At 45.9% G+C, this 22818-nt stretch overlaps 1 protein-coding gene across 1 annotated transcript in view; it reads right to left on the reverse strand.

Moving 5' to 3' along the window:
- Positions 1 to 341: 341 nt before the first annotated feature.
- LOC115204588 (telomerase-binding protein EST1A) overlaps positions 342 to 22818 on the reverse strand; it is a 29881-nt gene continuing 7404 nt past the window's right edge. The window contains exons 5-18 of the mRNA XM_029770247.1: positions 19714 to 19792; positions 19256 to 19366; positions 18855 to 19070; positions 15545 to 15606; positions 15154 to 15299; positions 14577 to 14690; positions 9763 to 9922; positions 7512 to 7734; positions 7037 to 7216; positions 6650 to 6799; positions 3868 to 4012; positions 3366 to 3619; positions 3086 to 3167; positions 342 to 2869 (exon numbers count right to left, since the gene is read on the reverse strand). Of these exons, the coding sequence (XP_029626107.1) occupies positions 2739 to 2869; positions 3086 to 3167; positions 3366 to 3619; positions 3868 to 4012; positions 6650 to 6799; positions 7037 to 7216; positions 7512 to 7734; positions 9763 to 9922; positions 14577 to 14690; positions 15154 to 15299; positions 15545 to 15606; positions 18855 to 19070; positions 19256 to 19366; positions 19714 to 19792 (2053 nt within the window). The 3' untranslated portion in view covers positions 342 to 2738. The remainder of the gene's footprint in view (positions 2870 to 3085; positions 3168 to 3365; positions 3620 to 3867; positions 4013 to 6649; positions 6800 to 7036; positions 7217 to 7511; positions 7735 to 9762; positions 9923 to 14576; positions 14691 to 15153; positions 15300 to 15544; positions 15607 to 18854; positions 19071 to 19255; positions 19367 to 19713; positions 19793 to 22818) is intronic.

A 22818-nucleotide genomic window follows, 5' to 3' on the forward strand; every position in this document is an offset into this window, starting at 1 on the left:
AGTTCCTTACTGAGACCCAGACAACCAGGTGAGGAGAGTTCCTTACTAAGACCTAGACAACCAGGTGAGGAGTGTTCCTTACTGAGACCTAGACAACCAGGTGAGGGGAGTTCCTTACTGAGACCCAGTCAACCAGGTGAGGAGAGTTCCTTACTGAGACCCAGACAACCAGGTGAGGAGAGTTCCTTACTAATCAGTGACCTTAATTCATCAATCAAGTACAAGGGAGGAGTGAAAACCCACAGACACTCGGCCCTCTGTGTAATGAGTTTGACACGTGATGTAAACCCATCATCATACACCACACACACAAATACATAAATAAACAAACAGACAACTGATTTGAATCAAAACAAATAATTTATTCAAACAACTCATGGAAAAGAATGAAAAAGCCTTGTGATAGGATAGTACATGCAGGCCTGGGGTCGGCTCCAGCATATAGACAGAACAGTGAGAGTAGACGGAGAGGGCGTCCCGGGAATATCTCCTTCCTCCTGAAGTGCGCTCTCGATCACCAATCCCTCCCACAAAAAGGGAACAAGTGCACACTTTGGGAGAAAGGAGAGATCATTGGGACCCACTTAAATATTCCTAAACAAGTGGGATCAACAAGTTAACTTGCTATGGTTTTGGCAAATACACAACACACAAAGGTAAAGATCAAATGATTGAGAGTATCAACTCATTTATACCACATCTATCTATATGTAGTTGTTCATAGACTTGGGCTTTCAAGACTGATGTTTAATGCTTTGTGAAATGACTCAACTGTGTGTGTGTTACTGTCATAGATAATAAACCAACTAACTTGTGCCGTCTGGTGGACAGATTAGAACCGGTACCACGTTAACCGGTAACCGGTAACGTCAGCATGCACAGTAAACCATTATAGCATGCTGATCAAACATATTACGTCAGGATGACATCAGACCCTCACTGATGTCCTCTTTGTTTGTATTGTGTGGGACGTTTTATGGTTGTGAAAAGACTGTGTCTGTCTGACACAGTGCATAATATTGTGTACTCTGACACACACGCATGTTTGTGGTAAACACACACGTATCATACCAGCTTGTTAACGTGTGCACACTGTAATGCTACAAAAGCTAATTCCGTTGTTAATTGTATGATCAGTGTAGGGCACCCTATTGGCACCCTGTTCCTTATAGGCCTAGTGCACAACTTTTGACCAGGGCCCACAGTGTACCATTTTGGATGCAGCCCAGGTCTTAGCCACTCATAAAGAAACAGATCAGCACAAAGTTCTGCACTTAGATTGAACATAGATATAGAATAAAAATTAAAAAAAACAAAGGAAAACAAACACACAAAATATACAATGACCTAAAACTAACGTTCAATCTTATTATAATATTTAAACTCTTAAAAACAACAAACTAAAAGGGTAGGTGAGTGAGAACGACTGCTGACAGAAAAGCTCTTCTGTAGAGCCTAAACATCACACACTCCCAATGGATACACCAGCCAACTCAGAAACAACACACTCCCACCACCGCACAATGCTAAAAAATACCAAGTATTTTTCCTTTGTATTTTTGCCTTTAAAGCTGTTCCTTTACAGAAGCCTTGGGAATGACTCTCAGTCAACACAAGCTGCTGGGCAACTGGGATGAAAATCACTTCATGGTTTTACAGGAACTGAAACGGACCCCTTCCGGGTCATCAGAGGCTGAGAGTGTGGCTCGGGGTCACAGGGACTTGGAGGAGGGTGGGTAGATGAAGGTACCCCCCCGTCCACTATACTACAACCTGGCTGGTACCCCGATACTACAACCTGGCTGGTACCCCAACCTGGCTGGTACCCCGATACTACAACCTGGCTGGTACCCCGATACTACAACCTGGCTGGTACCCCGATACTACAACCTGCCTCCCCTGCCACTCCCCCGAGTGGCGCAGCGGTCTAAGGCACTGCATCTCAGTGCTAGGGGCGTCACTACAGACCCTGGTTCGATTACAGGCTGTATCACAACCGGCCCAGCGACGTTAGGGTTTGGCCCGGGGTAGGGCCTCATTGTAAATAAGAATTTGTTCTTAACTGACTTGCCTAGTTAAATAAAGGTGAAATAAATAAAATACAAAGCCTCTCTCTCTGTGCTGCTCTGGGGGTTCCAGCAGCTGTCAGTCAAACAGACCCTCACACAGACACATACTATAACACTTCTCAGTCAGGTTTGGGCCTTCGTCCTCCAGCCCTAACCTCCCTCTCCATTCCATGTCTCTCTTCCTCTCTGTCGTTTTCACTGAGGTAAGTACTGCCGCTGGCCTTGTGAACGCTCTGCAGAAGTTACGCACGACGCATGGCTGGACCAAAGAAACCAGAAATGAACACAAATACCTCTCCTCTTTCTGTCTTCTACCTCTCTTCATGGGCCAGCCTTCCTGCATCTCTTAAAACTCTCCCTGCTCCTCTCCTCCCTTCCGCTCCCTGAGCTCAGCGGTAAACACACACACCTCATCACAATGAGAGGGTAAAAAGCTCTCAGGCTATTCAACTCATTCCACACAAAATAAAATGCTTTTTAGTTTCCATATTTCATTTTTCCACAAAAAAAGCTTTCTTCTCCTTCTCTCCATCAGTCTTCACTTCTGCATTAGCTTACAGGCTCCTCCTCCACTCCGATGGTATGGGAGGTGGCCAGCGGTTCTCAGCGGTTCTCAGCAGTTGATTGGTTGTTTGAGTGCTATGGGCGTGGTCTAAGGTGTAACCCGGTTCAGCCCACTTTGGCCCAGGTGAGGAAGGCGGGGATGTCTCTGACCGGCACATTCCTGGTCAGGGCTTTGACCCGCAGGTTACGGTCATCTGTCAGAAGAACCACCTCCCGACGCAACCGCACCGGACCGTCTGGTAGAGAGAGAGGTTGGAAGGGAGGAAGAGGGCAAATAGGTAGGGGAGAGAGAGTGGAGGGGAGCAGAGGTTGGGAGAGAGAAGGGAGCAGAGGATGGGAGAGGGGGAGAAGTGGTGGGGGGATTTGGGGAAGGAGAGGATAGAGGGAAAGAGGGGGGTTAATATAAAAGTATAGACAAATCAGGCATAATGTGTGTGTGGGTGGTTGTCTACCTCTCTGTGCAGGCATGAAGTCCTTAGCCTTGTCTTTGCAGTAGTGGAGACAGCAGGACAAGATGACATCATCATTGTTCCCCTGGAGAGAGAGAAAGGAAGAGAGGAGGTAGGGAGGGAGGAGAGACTGGTAAATCTAAAGATGATTTTCAACGACAGCCCAAAATTGGATGAAAATGCATTGATATGCAGTCAGACTGCTCCAAATGGTATGATGGTAAAACATCGCACTGTAAACAGAGGATCTGGGTGTTTATACACACACATTAACAACACACACCTGTTGTCCGGAGGTGTCCTCACTGCGGAAGGCGATAGACTCCAGTTGACTTCCTCTGCTGGTCAGCGCTCTGAGACAGGGCTCTCTGGCCTCGAACCCTCGCTCCAGAAACGCCACGGCAACCTTGGCCTTCTCCTGGACCGCCCGTGCATGAGTCGCGCCAGGGTTTCCACGGGAACCACCACCGCCACGACCACCGCCGGAGCCTCCGCAGCTCTCCTGACCCTTTGCCAGACCATCCAACTCTGTTATCACTGGAGAAGGGAGAGAGAGACGGGGGAGAGAGATAGAGAGACAGTGGGGAGAGATAGGGGGAGAGATTAAGGGGGAGAGATTAAGGGGGAGAGAGTGAGAGACGGGGAGGGAGGGAGAGAGAGCGAGCGATTGACGGGGAGAGAGAGAGGTGGAAGGGGGATAGAAAAGGAGGGGGAGAGGTATCTTGAGGCTGGTCAGGTGGTTGATGAAGCCTGTGTGTGTGTATGTGTGTGTGTGTGTTAGTTACCTATGAGGGGCACCACCAGTATGTAAGTCCCAGACTGCAGTAGTGTCTTGAGGCTGGTCAGGTGGTCGATGAAAGCGTTGGTGTCTGGAACCAGGAAGAGAGGACGTACCTCTAACTCCAGCTGACCACATGTCTGTAACACAGCCTGCACAGAGGGACACACCCACTTGTTAACACACGTTAGATGGTATAAACACATGTATACACACACACGTTAACACACAGGTTAATACGCTCAAGAATTCATGACATACAGTGTGGTCTGAAATTATTGACACCCTAAAAAAAGATGATCAATAATTACAGTAGGAAGTCAATTCTGAGCTACACAGAAACAGATTTCAAAGTTGACACAACTACTCACTCCGGGGTTTTTATTTATCCATTTTTATACTATTTTCAACATTGTAAAAATAAAGAAAAACCGTTGAATGTGTAGGTGTGCCCAAACTTTTGACTGGTACTGTATAGTACGCACCAAAAAGTTAGGAAATGATATTATTTTATACCAATACAACTGCTCAGAGAAAGAGATGTTGTTTATTAAGTCATGTTTTTTTCCTAAAAAAAAGGTAGGGGTCAAAATTGACACACCTAAAGATTCTTGTAAATAAATTAGTCAAAAAGTTTAGTATTTGGTCCCATATTCCTAGCATGCAATGAGTATGTTTACATGCACAGGAATAAAGTAATATAAACACTTTACTCTGCTTATCTTAAATCGGGTCAGTTTTCAGCTGTGGTAATATAATTGCAAAAGGGTTTCCTAATGATCAATTAGCCTTTTAAAATGATAAACTTGGATTAGCTAACACAACGTGCCATTGGAACACAGGAGTGATGGTTGCTGATAATGGGTCTCTGTATACCTACGTGGATATTCCATGAAAAATCAGACGTTTCCAGCTACAATAGTCATTTACAACATTAACATTGTTTACACTGTATTTCTGATCAATTTGATGCTATTTTAATGGACAAAACATTTGCTTTTCTTTTAAAAACAAGGAAACTTCTAAGTGACCCCAAACTTCTGAACGGTAGTGTACAGTCGTGGCCAAAAATTTTGAGAATGACATACATATTCATTTTCACAAAGTCTGCTGCCTCAGTGTCTTTAGATATTTTTGTCAGATGTTACTATGGAATACTGAAGTACAATTACAAGCATTTCATAAGTGTCAAAGGCTTTTATTGACAATTACATGAAGTTGATGCACAGAGTCAATATTTGCAGTGTTGACCCTTCTTTTTCAAGACCTCTGCAATCCGCCCTGGCATGCTGTCAATTAACTTCTGGGCCACATCCTGACTGATGGCAGCCCATTCTTGCATAATCAATGCTTGGAGTTTGTCAGAATTTGTGGGTTTTTGTTTGTCCACCCGCCTCTTGAGGATTGACCACAAGTTCTCAATGGGATTAAGGTCTGGGGAGTTTCCTGGCCATGGACCTAAAATATTGATGTTTTGTTCCCCGAGCCACTTAGTTATCACTTTTGCCATATGGCAAGGAGCTCCATCATGCTGGAAAAGGCATTGCTCGTCACCAAACTGTTCCTGGATGGTTGGGAGAAGTCGGAGGATGTGTTGGTACCATTCTTTATTCATGGCTGTGTTCTTAGGCAAAATTGTGAGTGAGCCCACTCCCTTGGCTGAGAAGCAACCCCACACATGAATGGTCTCAGGATGCTTTACTGTTGGCATGACACAGGACTGATGGTAGCGCTCACCTTGTCTTCTCCGGACAAGCTTTTTTCCGGATGCCCAAACAATCGGAAACGGGATTCATCAGAGAAAATGACTTTACCCCAGTCCTCAGCAGTCCAATCCCTGTACCTTTTGTAGAATATCAGTCTGTCCCTGATGTTTTTCCTGGAGAGAAGTGGCTTCTTTGCTGCCCTTCTTGACACCAGGCCATCCTCCAAAAGTCTTCACCTCACTGTGCGTGCAGATGCACTCACACCTGCCTGCTGCCATTCCTGAGCAAGCTCTGTACTGGTGGTGCCCCGATCCCGCAGCTGAATGAACTTTAGGAGACGGTCCTGGCACTTGCTGGACTTTCTTGGGCACACTGAAACAATTGAACCGCTCTCCTTGAAGTTCTTGATGATCCGATAAATGGTTGATTTAGGTGCAATCTTACTGGCAGCAATATCCTTGCCTGTGAAGCCCTTTTTGTGCAAAGCAATGATGACGGCACGTGTGATTCCTTGCAGGTAATCATGGTTGACAGAGGAAGAACAATGATTCCAAGCACCACCCTCCTTTTGAAGCTTCCAGTCTGTTATTCGGACTCAATCAGCATGACAGAGTGATCTCCAGCCTTGTCCTCGTCAACACTCACACCTGTGTTAACGAGATAATCACTGACATGATGTCAGCTGGTCCTTTTGTGACAGGGCTAAAATGCAGTGGAAATGTTTTTTGGGGATTCAGTTCATTTGCATGGCAAAGAAGGACTTTGCAATTAATTGCAAATCATCTGATCACTCTTCATAACATTCTGGAGTATATGCAAATTGCCGTCATTCAAACTGAGGCAGCAGACTTTGTGAAAATTAATATTTGTGTCATTTTCAAAACTTTTGGCCATGACTGTATATAGTGTGTGTCTGTGTGAGTGTGTATATAGTGTGTGTGTGTGTGTGTCTCTGTGAGTGTGTATTTGTGTGAGTGTGTATATAGTGTGTGTGTGTACATATATAGTGTGTGTGTGTGTGTGTCTGTATATAGTGTGCGTGTGTGTGTCTGTAAGTCTGTGCATATAGTGTGTGTGTGTGACCTGTATCTTGTCCCTGCGTCGTTGTTGCTGAGCCAGTCTGTTAGTGAGGGCGCTGTGTCTGGCCCGAAGCTCTCTTATGTCATCTTCACTGCCCCCGCCCTCATCCCCCTCAGAAACAGACGACTCCGCCTCCACGATGACGTCATCGCTCTAAGATACAGCACCACAGGAGAGAGGGGAACAGAGGGACATGTTAGCAGATACATATCTAAAAACACCTACACACCTGATTCAGCTAACCAAGGCATTCATGACGGTGACTAGTTGAGACAGGTGTCTAACTCAGTGCTAGACTTAAAACAAATATTCAAGGAATGAGAGACAGAAAAACTTGGAGAAGAACCTGCGATAACATTTGATTGGCAAGAGAGAGAAACAAACAAACACCTCTCTCTCGGTCAGTGAGTCGTGTCGACTGTGGGCGTCGCCGGGGCTGCTGGGTTGGGGAGAGGATGCCATGGAGACATACTTCCCTCCCTTGAAGGCCAGGAGAGGTTGTTCCTGTCCACACAGAGCCTCCAGGAAATACTTCAACACTGTTACCCTTTTACAGTCTGCTGCTATTACCTAGAGAGAGAGACAGAGAGAGAAATAGGGAGAGAGAAAGGGAGATAGTGAGAGGAGGAGAGAGAGGGAGAGAGAAAGAGAGAGAGAGAAAGAGAGAGAGGGAGAGAGAGAGAGAGAGAGAGAAAGAGAGAGAGAGAGAAAGAGAGAGAGGGAGAGAGAAAGAGGAGAGAGGGGAGAGAGAGAGAGAGAGAGAGAAAGAGAGAGAGAGAGAAAGAGAGAGAGGGAGAGAGAGAGAGCGAGCAAGAGAAAGAGAGCGAGAGCATGTATGCAATGTATATATGGTGTATAAACTCACGGTATCCCTGGTGAGGTCTATGTAGCAGGGTTCCTGTGGGGCGGCGAGCAGCGGGACGAAGCCGGCCAGCAGCCTGTCCTCCTCCAATAGCAACAGGCGGAGCTCCTCATCCCCCTCGTCTCCGTCCCCGTCTGCCTTGTACAGCGGCGCTTCGCCGTGGTCCACACGAGCCAACGCATTACACAGGTCGGCCAAGCTACGCCACACACCAGAGCTACAACCACTGGTAGAGAGACGAGGGACAATCAGTGTGGTACAGTAACACCTCCCCACAGGAACAGAGGAGACAGTAGCACCTCCCCACAGGAACAGAGAGGAGACAGTAACACCTCCCCACAGGAAGAGAGAAGAGACAGTAACACCTCCCCACAGGAAGAGAGAAGAGACAGTAACACCTCCCCACAGGAAGAGAGAGGAGACAGTAACACCTCCCCACAGGAAGAGAGAGGAGACAGTAACACCTCCCCACAGGAAGAGAGAAGAGACAGTAACACCTCCCCACAGGAAGAGAGAAGAGACAGTAACACCTCCCTACAGGAAGAGAGAAGAGACAGTAACACCTCCCTACAGGAAGAGAGAAGAGACAGTAACACCTCCCCACAGGAACAGAGAGGAGACAGTAGCACCTCCCCACAGGAACAGAGAGGAGACAGTAGCACCTCCCCACAGGAAGAGAGAAGAGACAGTAACACCTCCCCACAGGAAGAGAGAGGAGACAGTAACACCTCCCCACAGGAAGAGAGAAGAGACAGTAACACCTCCCTACAGGAAGAGAGAAGAGACAGTAACACCTCCCCACAGGAACAGAAAGGAGACAGTAACACCTCCCCACAGGAAGAGAGAAGAGACAGTAACACCTCCCTACAGGAAGAGAGAAGAGACAGTAACACCTCCCCACAGGAAGAGAGAGGAGACAGTAGCACCTCCCCACAGGAACAGAGAGGAGACAGTAACACCTCCCCACAAGAAGAGAGAAGAGACAGTAACACCTCCCCACAGGAAGAGAGAAGAGACAGTAACACCTCCCCACAGGAACAGAGAGGAGACAGTAACACCTCCCCACAGGAAGAGAGAAGAGACAGTAACACCTCCCTACAGGAAGAGAGAAGAGACAGTAACACCTCCCCACAGGAAGAGAGAGGAGACAGTAGCACCTCCCCACAGGAACAGAGAGGAGACAGTAACACCTCCCCACAAGAAGAGAGAAGAGACAGTAACACCTCCCCACAGGAAGAGAGAAGAGACAGTAACACCTCCCTACAGGAAGAGAGAAGAGACAGTAACACCTCCCCACAGGAAGAGAGAGGAGACAGTAGCACCTCCCCACAGGAACAGAGAGGAGACAGTAACACCTCCCCACAAGAAGAGAGAAGAGACAGTAACACCTCCCCACAGGAAGAGAGAAGAGACAGTAACACCTCCCTACAGGAAGAGAGAAGAGACAGTAACACCTCCCTACAGGAAGAGAGAGGAGACAGTAGCACCTCCCCATAGGAACAGAGAGGAGACAGTAACACCTCCCCACAAGAAGAGAGAAGAGACAGTAACACCTCCCTACAGGAAGAGAGAAGAGACAGTAACACCTCCCTACAGGAAGAGAGAAGAGACAGTAACACCTCCCCACAGGAAGAGAGAAGAGACAGTAACACCTCCCCACAGGAACAGAGAGGAGACAGTAACACCTCCCTACAGGAACAGAGAGGAGACAGTAGCACCTCCCCACAGGAAGAGAGAAGAGACAGTAACACCTACCCACAGGAAGAGAGAGGAGACAGTAACACCTCCCCACAGGAACAGAGAGGAGACAGTAACACCTCCCCACAGGAAGAGAGGAGACAGTAACACCTCCCCACAGGAACAGACAGGAGACAGTAACACCTCCCCACAGGAAGAGAGAAGAGACAGTAACACCTCCCCACAGGAAGAGAGAAGAGACAGTAACACCTCCCCACAGGAAGAGAGAGGAGACAGTAACACCTCCCCACAGGAAGAGAGAAGAGACAGTAACACCTCCCCACAGGAAGAGAGAGGAGACAGTAACACCTCCCCACAGGAAGAGAAAAGAGACAGTAACACCTCCCCACAGGAAGAGAGAGGAGACAGTAACACCTCCCCACAGGAAGAGAGAAGAGACAGTAACACCTCCCCACAGGAAGAGAGAGGAGACAGTAACACCTCCCCACAGGAAGAGAGAAGAGACAGTAACACCTCCCCACAGGGAGATCGTCCTGTGTTCGGATTGTATACTCACTCTATACTACAAGGCGGAGGATTCCATTGGTCGGGGTGTCCAAGCATCCAATCAGACCAGACTTTAACGCTGGGCAGCAGCTCCCTCAGGTCCAATGGGAAGGCAGAAACTTTCACCATCCCCTCCTCCCACTCTTCTCTCTCCTCCTCAGGGATGGGCTCTGAGAGAGGGAGTGAGGGAGAGGAAGAAAGGGATAGGGAGAGAGAGAAAGAGAATCATTGTCTGCCTTCCTAGGGGGTAGAGTTCATAGGTCAGGCAAACCTCTCCATTAAGGTTACTACAAGCTGTGTGGGTGGAGTTGGATTTTTGGTAAAATGATATCCTCATCAGTCCCACTCCCACTCACGATAGCAAAATAAAAAAACATTTGGCATTACATTTTTAGAAAGCAAGGAAGAGTCGCCTTCCCTTGCTAGTAGTAGCTAGCTGGCAGCCTGGCTAGGTGGCTTTAGCCTGGCTAAAAACATAGCAAGCTAGCTAGCCTTTTTAGCTTCCCACTTCTCCAATGCGACATAATCAGATTCACAATTTAAAAAAATATGCCCTGGAAAATATTCTTATACTTGTCGGTGTAACCTGTTAGTTTGTAATTATCAGAGTAAGAACTCGAGGGACACTATGAAAGCTTAAACCAAGTGAATTCATCCCAGAGGGTCGAACAGCTGAACCGACCAAAACATGGTTCCACCAGTGGTGGTATACAGTCTCCTCCTTGCTAAACATTGCATCTTTATTGCAGGAAACTAAGTGATAGGGGAAATAAACTGTTCCTTCTCCCTTAACGTGACCTGACCTCGACCCCCTTCATCACTAATCCATGGCTCTCTCCCCTTATCAATGCCTGCCACATGTGATTGTTTTCCCTACACTCAGTACATTCCAAGCTTAATTGCACACACCATATACCTTCCTCCTACAGATAACCATTCACTTCTGGTGTAGACCCTCTAAAACACAGTACTCAATATTTCAATAGCATACCTGATAATTAACCCTACGTTTTAGGAGTCAGAACCAAGAATCCATCCAACCTAAAACATGATCCCAGTTTGATATGCTGCTTGTGTATTCATTCCCATAGCATCTAAATAAAACACCATGTTTTGGTCAAAGAGAAAAAAAGCACATGGCTAGTTAGCTGCTACAGCAGGTTCTACCATTTCACAATAGCCTGTTAGTGTGTTAGAGGGTTTGAGAGTTATGGGGTTAGAGGGTTAGTGGATTAGAGGGTTAGTGGGTTAGAGTGTTAGTGGGTTAGAGGGTTAGTGGGTTAGTGGATTAGTGGGTTAGTGGGTTAGAGGGTTAGTGGGTTAGAGGGTTAGAGTGTTAGTGGGTTTGAGGGTTAGAGTGTTAGTGGGTTTGAGGGTTAGTGGGTTAGAGGGTTAGTGGGTTAGAGGGTTAGTGTGTTAGTGGGTTAGTGTGTTAGTGGGTTAGAGGGTTAGTGGGTTAGAGGGTTAGTGGGTTAGAGGGTTAGTGTGTTAGAGGGTTTGAGAGTTATGGGGTTAGAGGGTTAGTGGGTTAGAGGGTTAGAGGGTTAGTGGGTTAGTGTGGTAGTGGGTTAGAGGGTTAGAATGGTAGTGGGTTGGTGGGTTAGAGGGTTAGAGTGTTAGTGGGTTAGAGTGTTAGAGGGTTAGTGTGTTAGTGAGTTAATCTTACATCTAGATGTTCCGCTAGCGGAACGCCTCGCCAATATCCAATGATATTACAAACACCTCAAAAATCCCAAAACGTCCATTTTTCAAACATATGACTATTTTACACCATTTTAAAGACAAGACTCTCCTTTATCTAACCACATTGTCCGATTTAAAAAAGGCTTTACAACGAACGCAAAACATTAGATTATGTCAGGAGAGTACCCAGCCAGAAATAATCACACACCCATTTTTCAAGCTAGCATATAATGTCACAAAAACCAAAACCACAGCTAAATGCAGCACTAACCTTTGATGATCTTCATCAGATGACACTCCTAGGACATTATGTTATACAATACATGCATGTTTTGTTCAATCAAGTTCATATTTATATCAAAACCCAGCTTTTTACATTAGCATGTGACGTTCAGAACTAGCATACCCACAAAACTTCCAGTGAATTTATTAAATTACTCACGATAAATGTTCATAAAAAAAAAAAAATATTATTTTAAGAATTATAGATACAGAACTCCTTTATGCAATCGCGGTGTCCGATTTTAAAATAGCTTTTCGGTGAAAGCACATTTTGCAATATTCTGAGTAGATAGCCCGGCCATCATGGCTAGCTATTTTGACACCCACCAAGTTTGGCACTCACCAAACTCAGATTTATTATAAGAAAAATTGGATTACCTTTGCTGTTCTTCGTCAGAATGCACTCCCAGGGCTTCTACTTCAACACCCAATGTTGTTTTGGTTCCAAATAATCCATAGTTATATCCAAATAGCTGCGTTTTGTTCTTGCGTTCAAGACACTATCCAAAGGGTGACGCGCCGGCGCATATCGTGACAAAAAAAATCTAAATTTTCCATTACCGTACTTCGAAGCATGTCAAACGCTGTTTAAAATCAATTTTTATGCGATTTTTCTCGTAAAATAGCGATAATATTCCGACCGGGAGACCTTGTTTTCGTTCAAACACTGAAAATAGAAAATGGAGTCTTCACATGCACACCAGTGTCATTGTTCTCAGAACGACCAGTTTCCAAAACCCCTACTGTTTTTCGCCCTGGGACTGCAGAGTCATCATTCCCCGTTCTGGCGCCTTCTGAGAGCCAATGGGAGCCTTAGAAAATGGCACGTTACAGCAGAGATCCTCTATTTTCGATAAAGAGGCTATAGAAGGACAAGAAATGGTCAGACAGGGCACTTCCCATATAGAATCTTCTCAGGTTTTGGCCTGCCATATGAGTTCTGTTATACTCACAGACACCATTCAAACAGTTTTCGAAACTTTAGGGTGTTTTCTATCCAAATCAAATAATTATATGCATATTCTAGTTTCTGGGCAGGAGTAATAACCAGATTAAATCAGAATGACCTTCTTGATCCTAATCAGTCAGGTTTCAAGACTGGGCATTCAACTGAGACTGCTCTTCTCTGTGTCACGGAGGCTCTCCGCACTGCTAAAGCTAACTCTCTCTCCTCTGCTCTCATCCTTCTAGACCTATCTGCTGCCTTTGATACTGTGAACCATCAGATCCTCCTCTCCACCCTCTCCGAGCTGGGCATCTCCGGCGCGGCCCACGCTTGGATTGCGTCCTACCTGACAGGTCGCTCCTACCAGGTGGCGTGGCGAGAATCTGTCTCCGCACCACGTGCTCTCACCACTGGTGTCCCCCAGGTCTCTGTTCTAGGCCCTCTCCTATTCTCACTATACACCAAGTCACTTGGCTCTGTCATATCCTCACATGGTCTCTCCTATCATTGCTACGCAGACGACACACAATTAATCTTCTCCTTTCCCCCTTCTGATAACCAGGTGGCGAATCGCATCTCTGCATGTCTGGCAGACATATCAGTGTGGATGACGGATCACCATCTCAAGCTGAACCTCGGCAAGACGGAGCTGCTCTTCTTCCCGGGGAAGGACTGCCCGTTCCATGATCTCACCATCACGGTTGACAACTCCCTTGTGTCCTCCTCCCAGAGTGCTAAGAACCTTGGCGTGACCCTGGACAACACCCTGTCGTTCTCCACTAACATCAAGGCGGTGACCTGATCCTGTAGGTTCATGCTCTACAACATTCGCAGAGTACGACCCTGCCTCACACAGGAAGCAGCGCAGGTCCTAGTCCAGGCACTTGTCATCTCCCGTCTGGATTACTGCAACTCGCTGTTGGCTGGGCTCCCTGCCTGTGCCATTAAACCCCTACAACTCATCCAGAACGCCGCAGCCCGTCTGGTGTTCAACCTTCCCAAGTTCTCTCACGTCACCCCGCTCCTCCGCTCTCTCCACTGGCTTCCAGTTGAAGCTCGCATCCGCTACAAGTCCATGGTGCTTGCCTACGGAGCTGTGAGGGGAACGGCACCTCCGTACCTTCAGGCTCTGATCAGGCCCTACACCCAAACAAGGGCACTGCGTTCATCCACCTCTGGCCTGCTTGCCTCCCTACCTCTGAGGAAGCACAGTTCCCGCTCAGCCCAGTCAAAACTGTTCGCTGCTCTGGCACCCCAATGGTGGAACAAGCTCCCTCACGACGCCAGGACAGCGGAGTCAATCACCACCTTCCGGAGACACCTGAAACCCCACCTCTTTAAGGAATACCTGGGATAGGATAAAGTAATCCTTCTAACCCCCCCCCCTTAAAGGATTTAGATGCACTATTGTAAAGTGGTTGTTCCACTGGATATCATAAGGTGAATGCACCAATTTGTAAGTCGCTCTGGATAAGAGCGTCTGCTAAATGACTTAAATGTAAAATGTAAATGTAGGTACGTTTTTTATCCGGCCGTGAAAATACTGCCCCCTATCCTAAACCGGTTAAAGGGTTAGTGGGTTAGAGTGTTAGTGGGTTAGTGTGTTTGAGGGTTAGAGGGTTAGTGGGTTAGAGTGTTAGTGGGTTAGAGTGGTAGTGGGTTAGTGGTCTAGAGTGTTAGTGGGTTAGAGTGGTAGTGGGTTAGTGGTCTAGAGTGTTAGTGGGTTAGAGGTTTTGTGTGTTAGAGGGTTAGTGTGGTAGTGGGTTAATGTGTTACAGGGTTAGTGGGTTAGTGTGTTAGAGGGTTAGAGTGTGTCAGAGAACACAACTCTTCCCTCATATGAACTGTGTCAATCAAACAGTCTTTACACAACCATACAATGTATCAAAATATCCCATCTGTGAATGACATACCTGCAGGTGTGTCTCTCAGTAGTTCTGTGCAGCGCTGGACCAGCAGAGAGAACATGGCCAGACCCAGAGATGTAGTCTGCTCCTGTAAAACAGACCTCACCTCACCATCTCCTCCTAGAGGAAGGGAGACGAGAGGGAGGGGGGACGAGAGGGAGGGAGGGAGGGAGAGGGAAGGGGGAGGAGAGGGAGAGGGAAGGAGGTAGGAGGTAGAGGGAGACAGGAAGGGGGAGGGGGAGAAAGGGAAGGAAGGAGGAGGGAGAGAGGAAGGGGGAGGGGGAGGGAGGGGGAGGGAGGGAGGGAGGGAGAAAGGGAAGGAAGGAGGTAGAGGGAGAGAGGAAGGGGGAGGGGGATGGAGGGAGAGGAAGGGGGAGAGAGGGAGAAAGGGAAGGAAGGAGGAGGGAGAGAGGAAGGGGGAGGGGGAGGGAGAGGAAGGGGGAGGGAGGGAGGGAGGGAGGGAGAAAGGGAGAGGGAAGGGAAAGGGGAGGAGAGGGATCATAGGCTTCAGTGTTTTTGCACAAGGTCACTTTTCTCTTGGTGTATGTGTGTGTGTGTGTGTGTGTGTGTGTGTGTGTGTTACCTCTGCTCTGAGCGTTGTGTATCGTGAACATGTTGATGGTGATGATCTGTAACATGCGTGTGCTGCCCAGGGGGGAGGGGCTGTGTTGGAGCAGTGCTCTGAACTCCTGGAGAACACGACTGATCACCTCCGGGAACGACTCCATGCTGCCACACAGTGGACATGTTGCTCATTTAGCACACACTCTTACCCAGAGATACTTACAGTCAGTGCTTTCAACTAAGATAGGTAAGACAACCACATATCACAGTGATTGAATGAAAAATCCTTCAAAAACAACAGCATTATCAGTGAAATACGTGTGTTAGAGCATACACACAACCACACGGGCTTTAAAAAAATGAAGTCTACATATTTAATTCACGACCACACACACACCAAAATAACTCACCCCACTTTAGTGAAGAGTTTTCCATGAGCGTGGAGGAAGCTGAGTATGAACCTCTTATTGAGCTGCAGACAGACAGGAGCAACAGAGCACTGATGAGTCAGATAGTAGGTCTAGCATTGATTAGTCATGTCTGTCCTGTCGTCTTCTTTCATTGTTCTATGCTATTTAACAGGTGAAGGGGACTGGTTATAACACTGGTTATAACAGCTAGGTGAAGGGGACTGGTTATTACACTGGTTATAACAGCTAGGTGAAGGGGACTGGTTATTACACTGGTTATAACAGCAAGGTGAAGGGGACTGGTTATAACACTGGTTATAACAGCTAGGTGAACAGGACTGGTTATAACACTGGTTATAACAGCTAGGTGAAGGGGACTGGTTATTACACTGGTTATAACAGCTAGGTGAAGGGGACTGGTTATAACACTGGTTATAACAGCTAGGTGAACAGGACTGGTTATAACACTGGTTATAACAGCTAGGTGAAGGGGACTGGTTATTACACTGGTTATAACAGCTAGGTGAAGGGGACTGGTTATAACACTGGTTATAACAGCTAGGTGAAGGGGACTGGTTATTACACTGGTTATAACAGCTAGGTGAAGGGGACTGGTTATAACACTGGTTATAACAGCTAGGTGAAGGGGACTGGTTATTACACTGGTTATAACAGCTAGGTGAAGGGGACTGGTTATTACACTGGTTATAACAGCTAGGTGAACGGGACTGGTTATAACACTGGTTATAACAGCTAGGTGAACAGGACTGGTTATAACACTGGTTATAACAGCTAGGAAGGTGAAAGAGACTGAGTAGAAAGGTGGGCACCAGAACCTGACTATAAGCCAACTTACATCAGAAAAACAACAAAGGTAATTGAAGAGATGAAAAGAAAAAGAGAGGAAGATTAAACTATGGTAAACAGTCTTCCAGACAGAAAGACAGACATTTGTCATTAACTACTGATTTAGTCATGGGGAAGTCTGTTAACTAACAGGTTTGACACATGGATGTGTGTGTGTGTGTGTGTGTGTGTGTGTGTGTGTGTGTGTGTTAGTAATGGGCATTTTAAATGATTTCACTATTAGAATAATATATATTTTTTTACAGATATCCCGGATAGTCGAACTACATGTAAAAAAGATTTGGAACAGTGTTTCAACGTGGGAAATGGCTTGCTACGCAGCCTGAGAAACATAGGAGAGAGGTGCTGCTCTGCTTGCTTGCAGCAGTGCGGGGGTCAGTGTGTTTGAGACGGGAAGGAGAGAGAGTAGCCATACAGACTTGTGCTAGTTAAACAAACTTGTAGATGCCAGGGTTTTTTCTGGACAAAAAAAGGGCTTAGGTGGTGTGGCAGGGGGAATGGCAACGGTCAGCCTGTCGGCACGGCTGAATTGTTAAGAAAATTGTACAGACATCTGGCCCGTATGGTGCATTATGCATCATATAAAATACTTTTGGACTATATCAACAATGGACTAATGAAACAAATACCAAAAGATCGTTTTTGGATGGAGTTTTCCTTTAGGTTTACACAAAGCATTTTTCCACCCCGAAAATTTTGAAAAATAAAAAAAAGACATATACTGTATGGACTTAGGCTGCCCGCCCAAGGGTTTCTATGGCAGAAGAATCGCTGGATGCCATAGGTTATCTATCATCCCATCTTGTAGTGCCTGTCTTGACTGCATCAAATCGATGTTAGTCAGCTAGCTAGCTACTAGGCTAATTGAGTCTATTTTGCTGTGCTTCCCATCCTTGTCTACAACAATTCCATTCAGATTAAACAGTCAACCTGATGGTTGCTCGTCGCAACCTACTCCTTCTCATTTAGCTAACTTAATTCTGTAATTTTAATTCAATTTTGCAATGATTAGAGATCTCCCACATTGCTTTATACACATGCAGCCTCGGACTGTAGTGCCACTGATTGGGCGAAAATTACAACAAACACGTAGAACCTTTGTAAGACTACATTATGTAATTTTATTGGGGACACGTCTTAAAAACTATATTAAAATGTGTATTGTTTAATTGAATTAAGAATTTAAAATGTCATGGTAAATCCGTGTGTAGCAATATCACAGCCTTTTCATTGTTAAAATATGCCGGGGTTTTTTTCTTAAAAAAAAAAATTGATACTCTCGCAAGTACTCTAATACTAATGTATTTGAATATTGAAATAACAGTGCTCATCCCTAGTGTCTGCGTACGTGTCTGTGTGTGGGTGTGTGTGTGTGTCGACGTCTGTGTGTTTACATGTTTCTGCCTGCACGTGTGTGTCTGGACATGTTTAACTAGAAGTCCCCACAAGAAAAGTAAACTAACAAAAATTGGGTTAGGGTTAGGTTTTTGGGTTAAGGTTAGTGTTAGGTTTAGGGGTTAGGGAAAATTGTATTTTGAATGGGACTAAATTGTGTGTCGCCAACAAGGTTAGTTGTACAAGACTGTGTATGTGAGCGGGTGTGTGTGTGTGTTTGCCTGCGTATGTGTGTGTGTGGATGTGTTTTTTTACGAGGGCGTATCTCCATGGAGACGGCGAGAACACCGCGGCCCACGACGCACTCTGTCTGTCCAATACGGACAGTGAGTCACAGAGCCACCACTTCCTGGGAGAGAAAACATCTCTAGTGTGTGTATATGTATGTTTATGTCTGTCTGTGTGTGTATATGTGTGTATGTGTGAGAGAGAATATGCGTGTGTTTCTCTGACTGTGGACAAGGGAACCTGAGAACCAGAGGTGTTTAACAGAGAAAGTGACAGCATATACAGTGCATTCAGAAAGTATTCAGACCCCTTCACTTTTCCCACATTTTGTTACATTACAGCCTTATTCTAACATTGATGAAATTATTTTTTCCCCTCATCAATCGACACACAATAACCCATAATGACAAAGCAAAAACAGGTTTTAGATTTTTTTGCAAGGAGAGGAAGAGGGGAATATGAGCTGGAAAGAAAGAAAGACCGACAGAGAGAGAGAGATATAATGGTGAATAGTTCCTGTTGTGTGTCTGGAAACAAGGTCACATGTGACTCCATTTCTGTGTGTGTCTCTGTTGCTGTGTGTGTCTATGTGGCTGTGTGTGTGTGTGTGTGTGTGTGTGTGTGTGTGTGTCTGTGTGGCTACCATGAAGTATACTTCTTCTGACGCATGATTGAACATGTGCACACCCACAGATGGACACAAAGGAGTATTAACAATGTCCAATATAGAAGAACTGTAACAGACCCGGAAGAGAAGCAGAAGAGAAGCCATAAAGAGTAAGTGTGCGTGGGTGCATACATATGTGTGTATTGTACTCACGTCACTAGCGCTGAGGTTGCCGAGCTCTCCGTCCTGTTCAGAGTCTCTGCTGGACTCGCTGCCCCCGCGGTGCGATGAGAGAGCCCCTGCCTGGACGACAGGGCGAAGCCAGATCTCTACTCTGGCCCCCTGCTCCCCCCGTCCTCTTCCTCCACCCCGGACCCCCGGGCCCCTGGAACCCCCTTCTGACTCCTGCCTCCGCCCCATCTGGTCCGCCTGGGAGGGGGGGGGGGGGGGGTCATGGGGTCAGAGGTCATATATACAGAATACACAAGCAGGGGACAGAACCAGGAGATGAAAGGCTTGGATGTGTTTGGTCTATGAATACATTAGCTGGTCTATGAAAGCAGTGTCGGTTGAGCTATAGGTGTATATGTGGCCAGTGTGTGTGTGTGTTCGACCTTGCGTTTGGTCTCTTCAAACAGACTCATGAGGCTCTCCTTGGCAGTGAGGATGGGATTGGAGGCCGCCAGGCTACGCATGTAATAATACACCGCATCCAACTTCCTCTTCTAGAGAGAGAGAGAGAGACAGAGAGAAAGAGAGAGAGAGAGAGAGAGAGAGAGAGAGAGAGAGAGAGAGCGAGAGACAGAGAGAGCGAGAGACAGAGCGAGAGAGAGAGAGACAGAGAGAGAGAGAGAGAGATAGACAGAGAAGAGATGTGAGTGATCTTTCTTGTGTCTGTCGGGTTTCTCTCTCAAAATATTACTAACTATATACATTATTCACCATTTTCATGGAAATAAAAAAAATTTGGTCAGCAATACATACTTTACACAGCATTACATCAACACAACACAGCAGATATTTGTCTCGTCTCATCTTGTCCCCTACTGTAGAAAATAACACATCTTCTCACCGTGTAAACAGCCAGCAGGGCCAGCTGGTTGTAGGGTCGTCCGTTCTTAGGAGCAATCTGCTGGGCCTTCAGGTACCAACTAGACAGGAGGAGGAAAAGGAGGGAAGAGGAAGAAAGAAGAGGGAGAAGGAAAAGAGAGAAGATGACTTTACACAAAAAGAGAGCCCACTCCTGTGTCGGGGTTGTAAAGCTGGCTTCGAGGCAAGGAACACTGAAGCATGCATGAGAGCACCAGCTGTTCAGGACGACTGTGTGATCACGCTCTCCGTAGCCGATGTGAGCAAGACCTTTAAACTGGTCAACATTCACAAGGCCGCGGGGCCAGACGGATTACCAGGGTGTGTACTCAGAGCATGCGCAGACCAACTGGCAAGTGTCTTCAATTACATTTTCAACCTCTCCCTGACCAAGTCTGTAATACCTACACCTTTCATGCAGACCCCTATAGTCACTGTGCTCAAGAAAACGAAGGTAACCTGCCTAAATGACTACCGCCCCGTAGCACTCACGTCGGTATCCATGAAGTGTTCGCATACCGCCCAACAGATCCACAGATGACGCAATCTCAATCCACACTGCCCTTTTCCACCTGGACAAAAGGAACACCTATGTGAGAATGATGTTCATTAACTACAGCTCAGCGTTCAACACCATAGTGCCCACATAGCTCATCAATAAGCTAAGGACCCTGGGAGTAAACACCTCCCTCTGCAACTGGATCCTGGACTTCCTGATGGGTGCCCCCAAGTGGTAAAGGTAGGCAACAACACTTCTGCCACACGGATCCTCAACACCGTGACCCAACAAGGGTGCGTGCTTAGTCCCCTCCTGTACTCCCTCTTCACCCATGACTGCGTGGCCAAGAACGACTCAAACTCCATCATTAAGTTTGCTGACGATACAACAGTGGTAGGCCTGATCACCGACAACGATGAGACAGCCTATAGGGAGGAGTTCAGAGACCTGGCAGTGTGGTGGTAGGACAACAACCTCTCCCTCAATGTGAGCAAGACAAAGGAGATGATCGTGGACTACAGGAAAAGGAGGGCTGAACAGGCCCCCATTAATGTCGACGGGGCTGTAGTGGAGCGGGTCGAGAGTTTCAAGTTCCTTAGTGTCCACATCCCCAACGAACCATCATGGTCCAAACACACCAAGACAGTCGTGAAGAGGGCACGACAACACCTTTTCCCCCTCAGGATACTGAGAAGATTTGGCATGGCTCCCCAGATCCTCAAAAAGTTCTACAGCTGCACCATCGAGAGCATCCTCACTGCTAGCATCCCCGCCTGGTATGGCAACTGCTCGGCCTCCGACCATAAGGCACTACAGAGGGTAGTGAGTACGGCCCCGTACATCACTGGGGCCAAGCTTCCTGACATCCAGGAAAATTGTCAACGACTCCAGTCACCCAAGTCATAGACTGTTCTCTCTGCTACCGCACGGCAAGCGGTACCGGAGCGCCAAGTCTAGGTTCAAAAGACAATTAATAAAACGGCCACCGGGACTATTTACATTGACCTCCCCCCTTTGTTTTTACACTGCTGCTACTCACTGTTTATTATCTATGCATAGTCACTTTAGCCATACCTAGATGTACAAATTACCTTGACTAACCTGTACCCCCGCACATTGACTCGGTATCGGTACCCCCTGTATATAGCCTCATTATTGTTAAGTAATTTTGTGTTACTTTTAATTTAATTTTTTACTTTATTTTGTAAATATTTTATTAACTATTTCTTGAACTGCATTGTTGTTTAAGGGCTTGTAAGTAAGGATTTCACGATTCGGCGCATGTGATTTGATAGCTACCGGTAATTTACTAAAGTTACTGGAATCTTCGGCCATCTATTGTAACTTTGGTAATTTATACTTTAATAACTGCATATTTTAAATTCATATATAAAAAAAAATAAAAAAAAATATATATATATATATCTATCTGTGTCCATATTGTCCAACAGTTTTTAGTAGATAGACCATATGGTCCAAGAGAAAATAGCCTAATGAATGAAAAAAGCATCTAATCAGCAATAGCATTATTTTCAATTACCTCTGCAACTTGTCCAATGATTGACTATTTTCACAACTGCCACCAGTTTAACGGCAAAACATTGACAACAAATACATATTGACAGAGTAAATGAAATATAGTGCAAAAAAATAGGGGATATTAAAACATTTTTTTTATTTTTTTTATTTCACCTTTATTTAACCAGGTAGGCCAGTTGAGAACAAGTTCACATTTACAACTGCGACCTGGCCAAGATAAAGCAAAGCAGTGCGACAATAACAACAACAACACAGAGTTACACATGGGATAAACAAACGTAGTCAATAACACGATTTAAAGATCTATGTACAGTGTGTGCAAATGTAGAAGAGTAGGGAGGTAAGGCAATAAATAGGCCATGGAGGCAAAATAATTACAATTTAGCATTAACACTGGAGTGATAGATGTGCAGATGATGATGTGCAAGTAGAGATACTGGGGTGCAAAAGAGCAAGAGGATAAGTAATAATATGGGGATGAGGTAGTTGGGTGTGCTATTTACAGATTGGCTGTGTACAGGTACAGTGATCGGTAAACTGCTCTGACAGCTGATGCTGAAACCCTCATATTAAACACCAATGGTATTCACTAAGTGTATGGTTTATATTTAGAATGCTTTACAGCGGTCATTCGATTTTTTTATAATAAAATCATATACATTTTTTCTCATATATTTTACATGTGATAAGGCCAGAGATAATTACAGACACCTGTGATAATCTGTAGTACCTAAAACGGCAACTAGATTTATTTCGATAGATTACATACAATAATTGAAAGATACCAAAATTCTGGTAGTTTACTGGTAAACTTTGAAAGTTTCCAGTAATATACCCTCCCTTTGTAACCCTACACTTGTGACTAAAACTTTAAAGTTTATCATGACAGTAAGAGACAAATGCCGACGTTCTGTATATTACCTTGGAAATAATGGAAAACGCAGCGGGACGAGGCGGAGTCAAGTCCCTTTGCGGAGTTCATTTTTATCCTGCTTATACCACAGTTGCTAAAGAAAAACAATACTAAAGCAAACATTTACCAGTAGAAAT

Source organism: Salmo trutta, chromosome 12 (assembly GCF_901001165.1).
Source record: "Salmo trutta chromosome 12, fSalTru1.1, whole genome shotgun sequence".
In the NCBI taxonomy this organism is placed as follows: Eukaryota; Metazoa; Chordata; class Actinopteri; order Salmoniformes; family Salmonidae; genus Salmo; species Salmo trutta.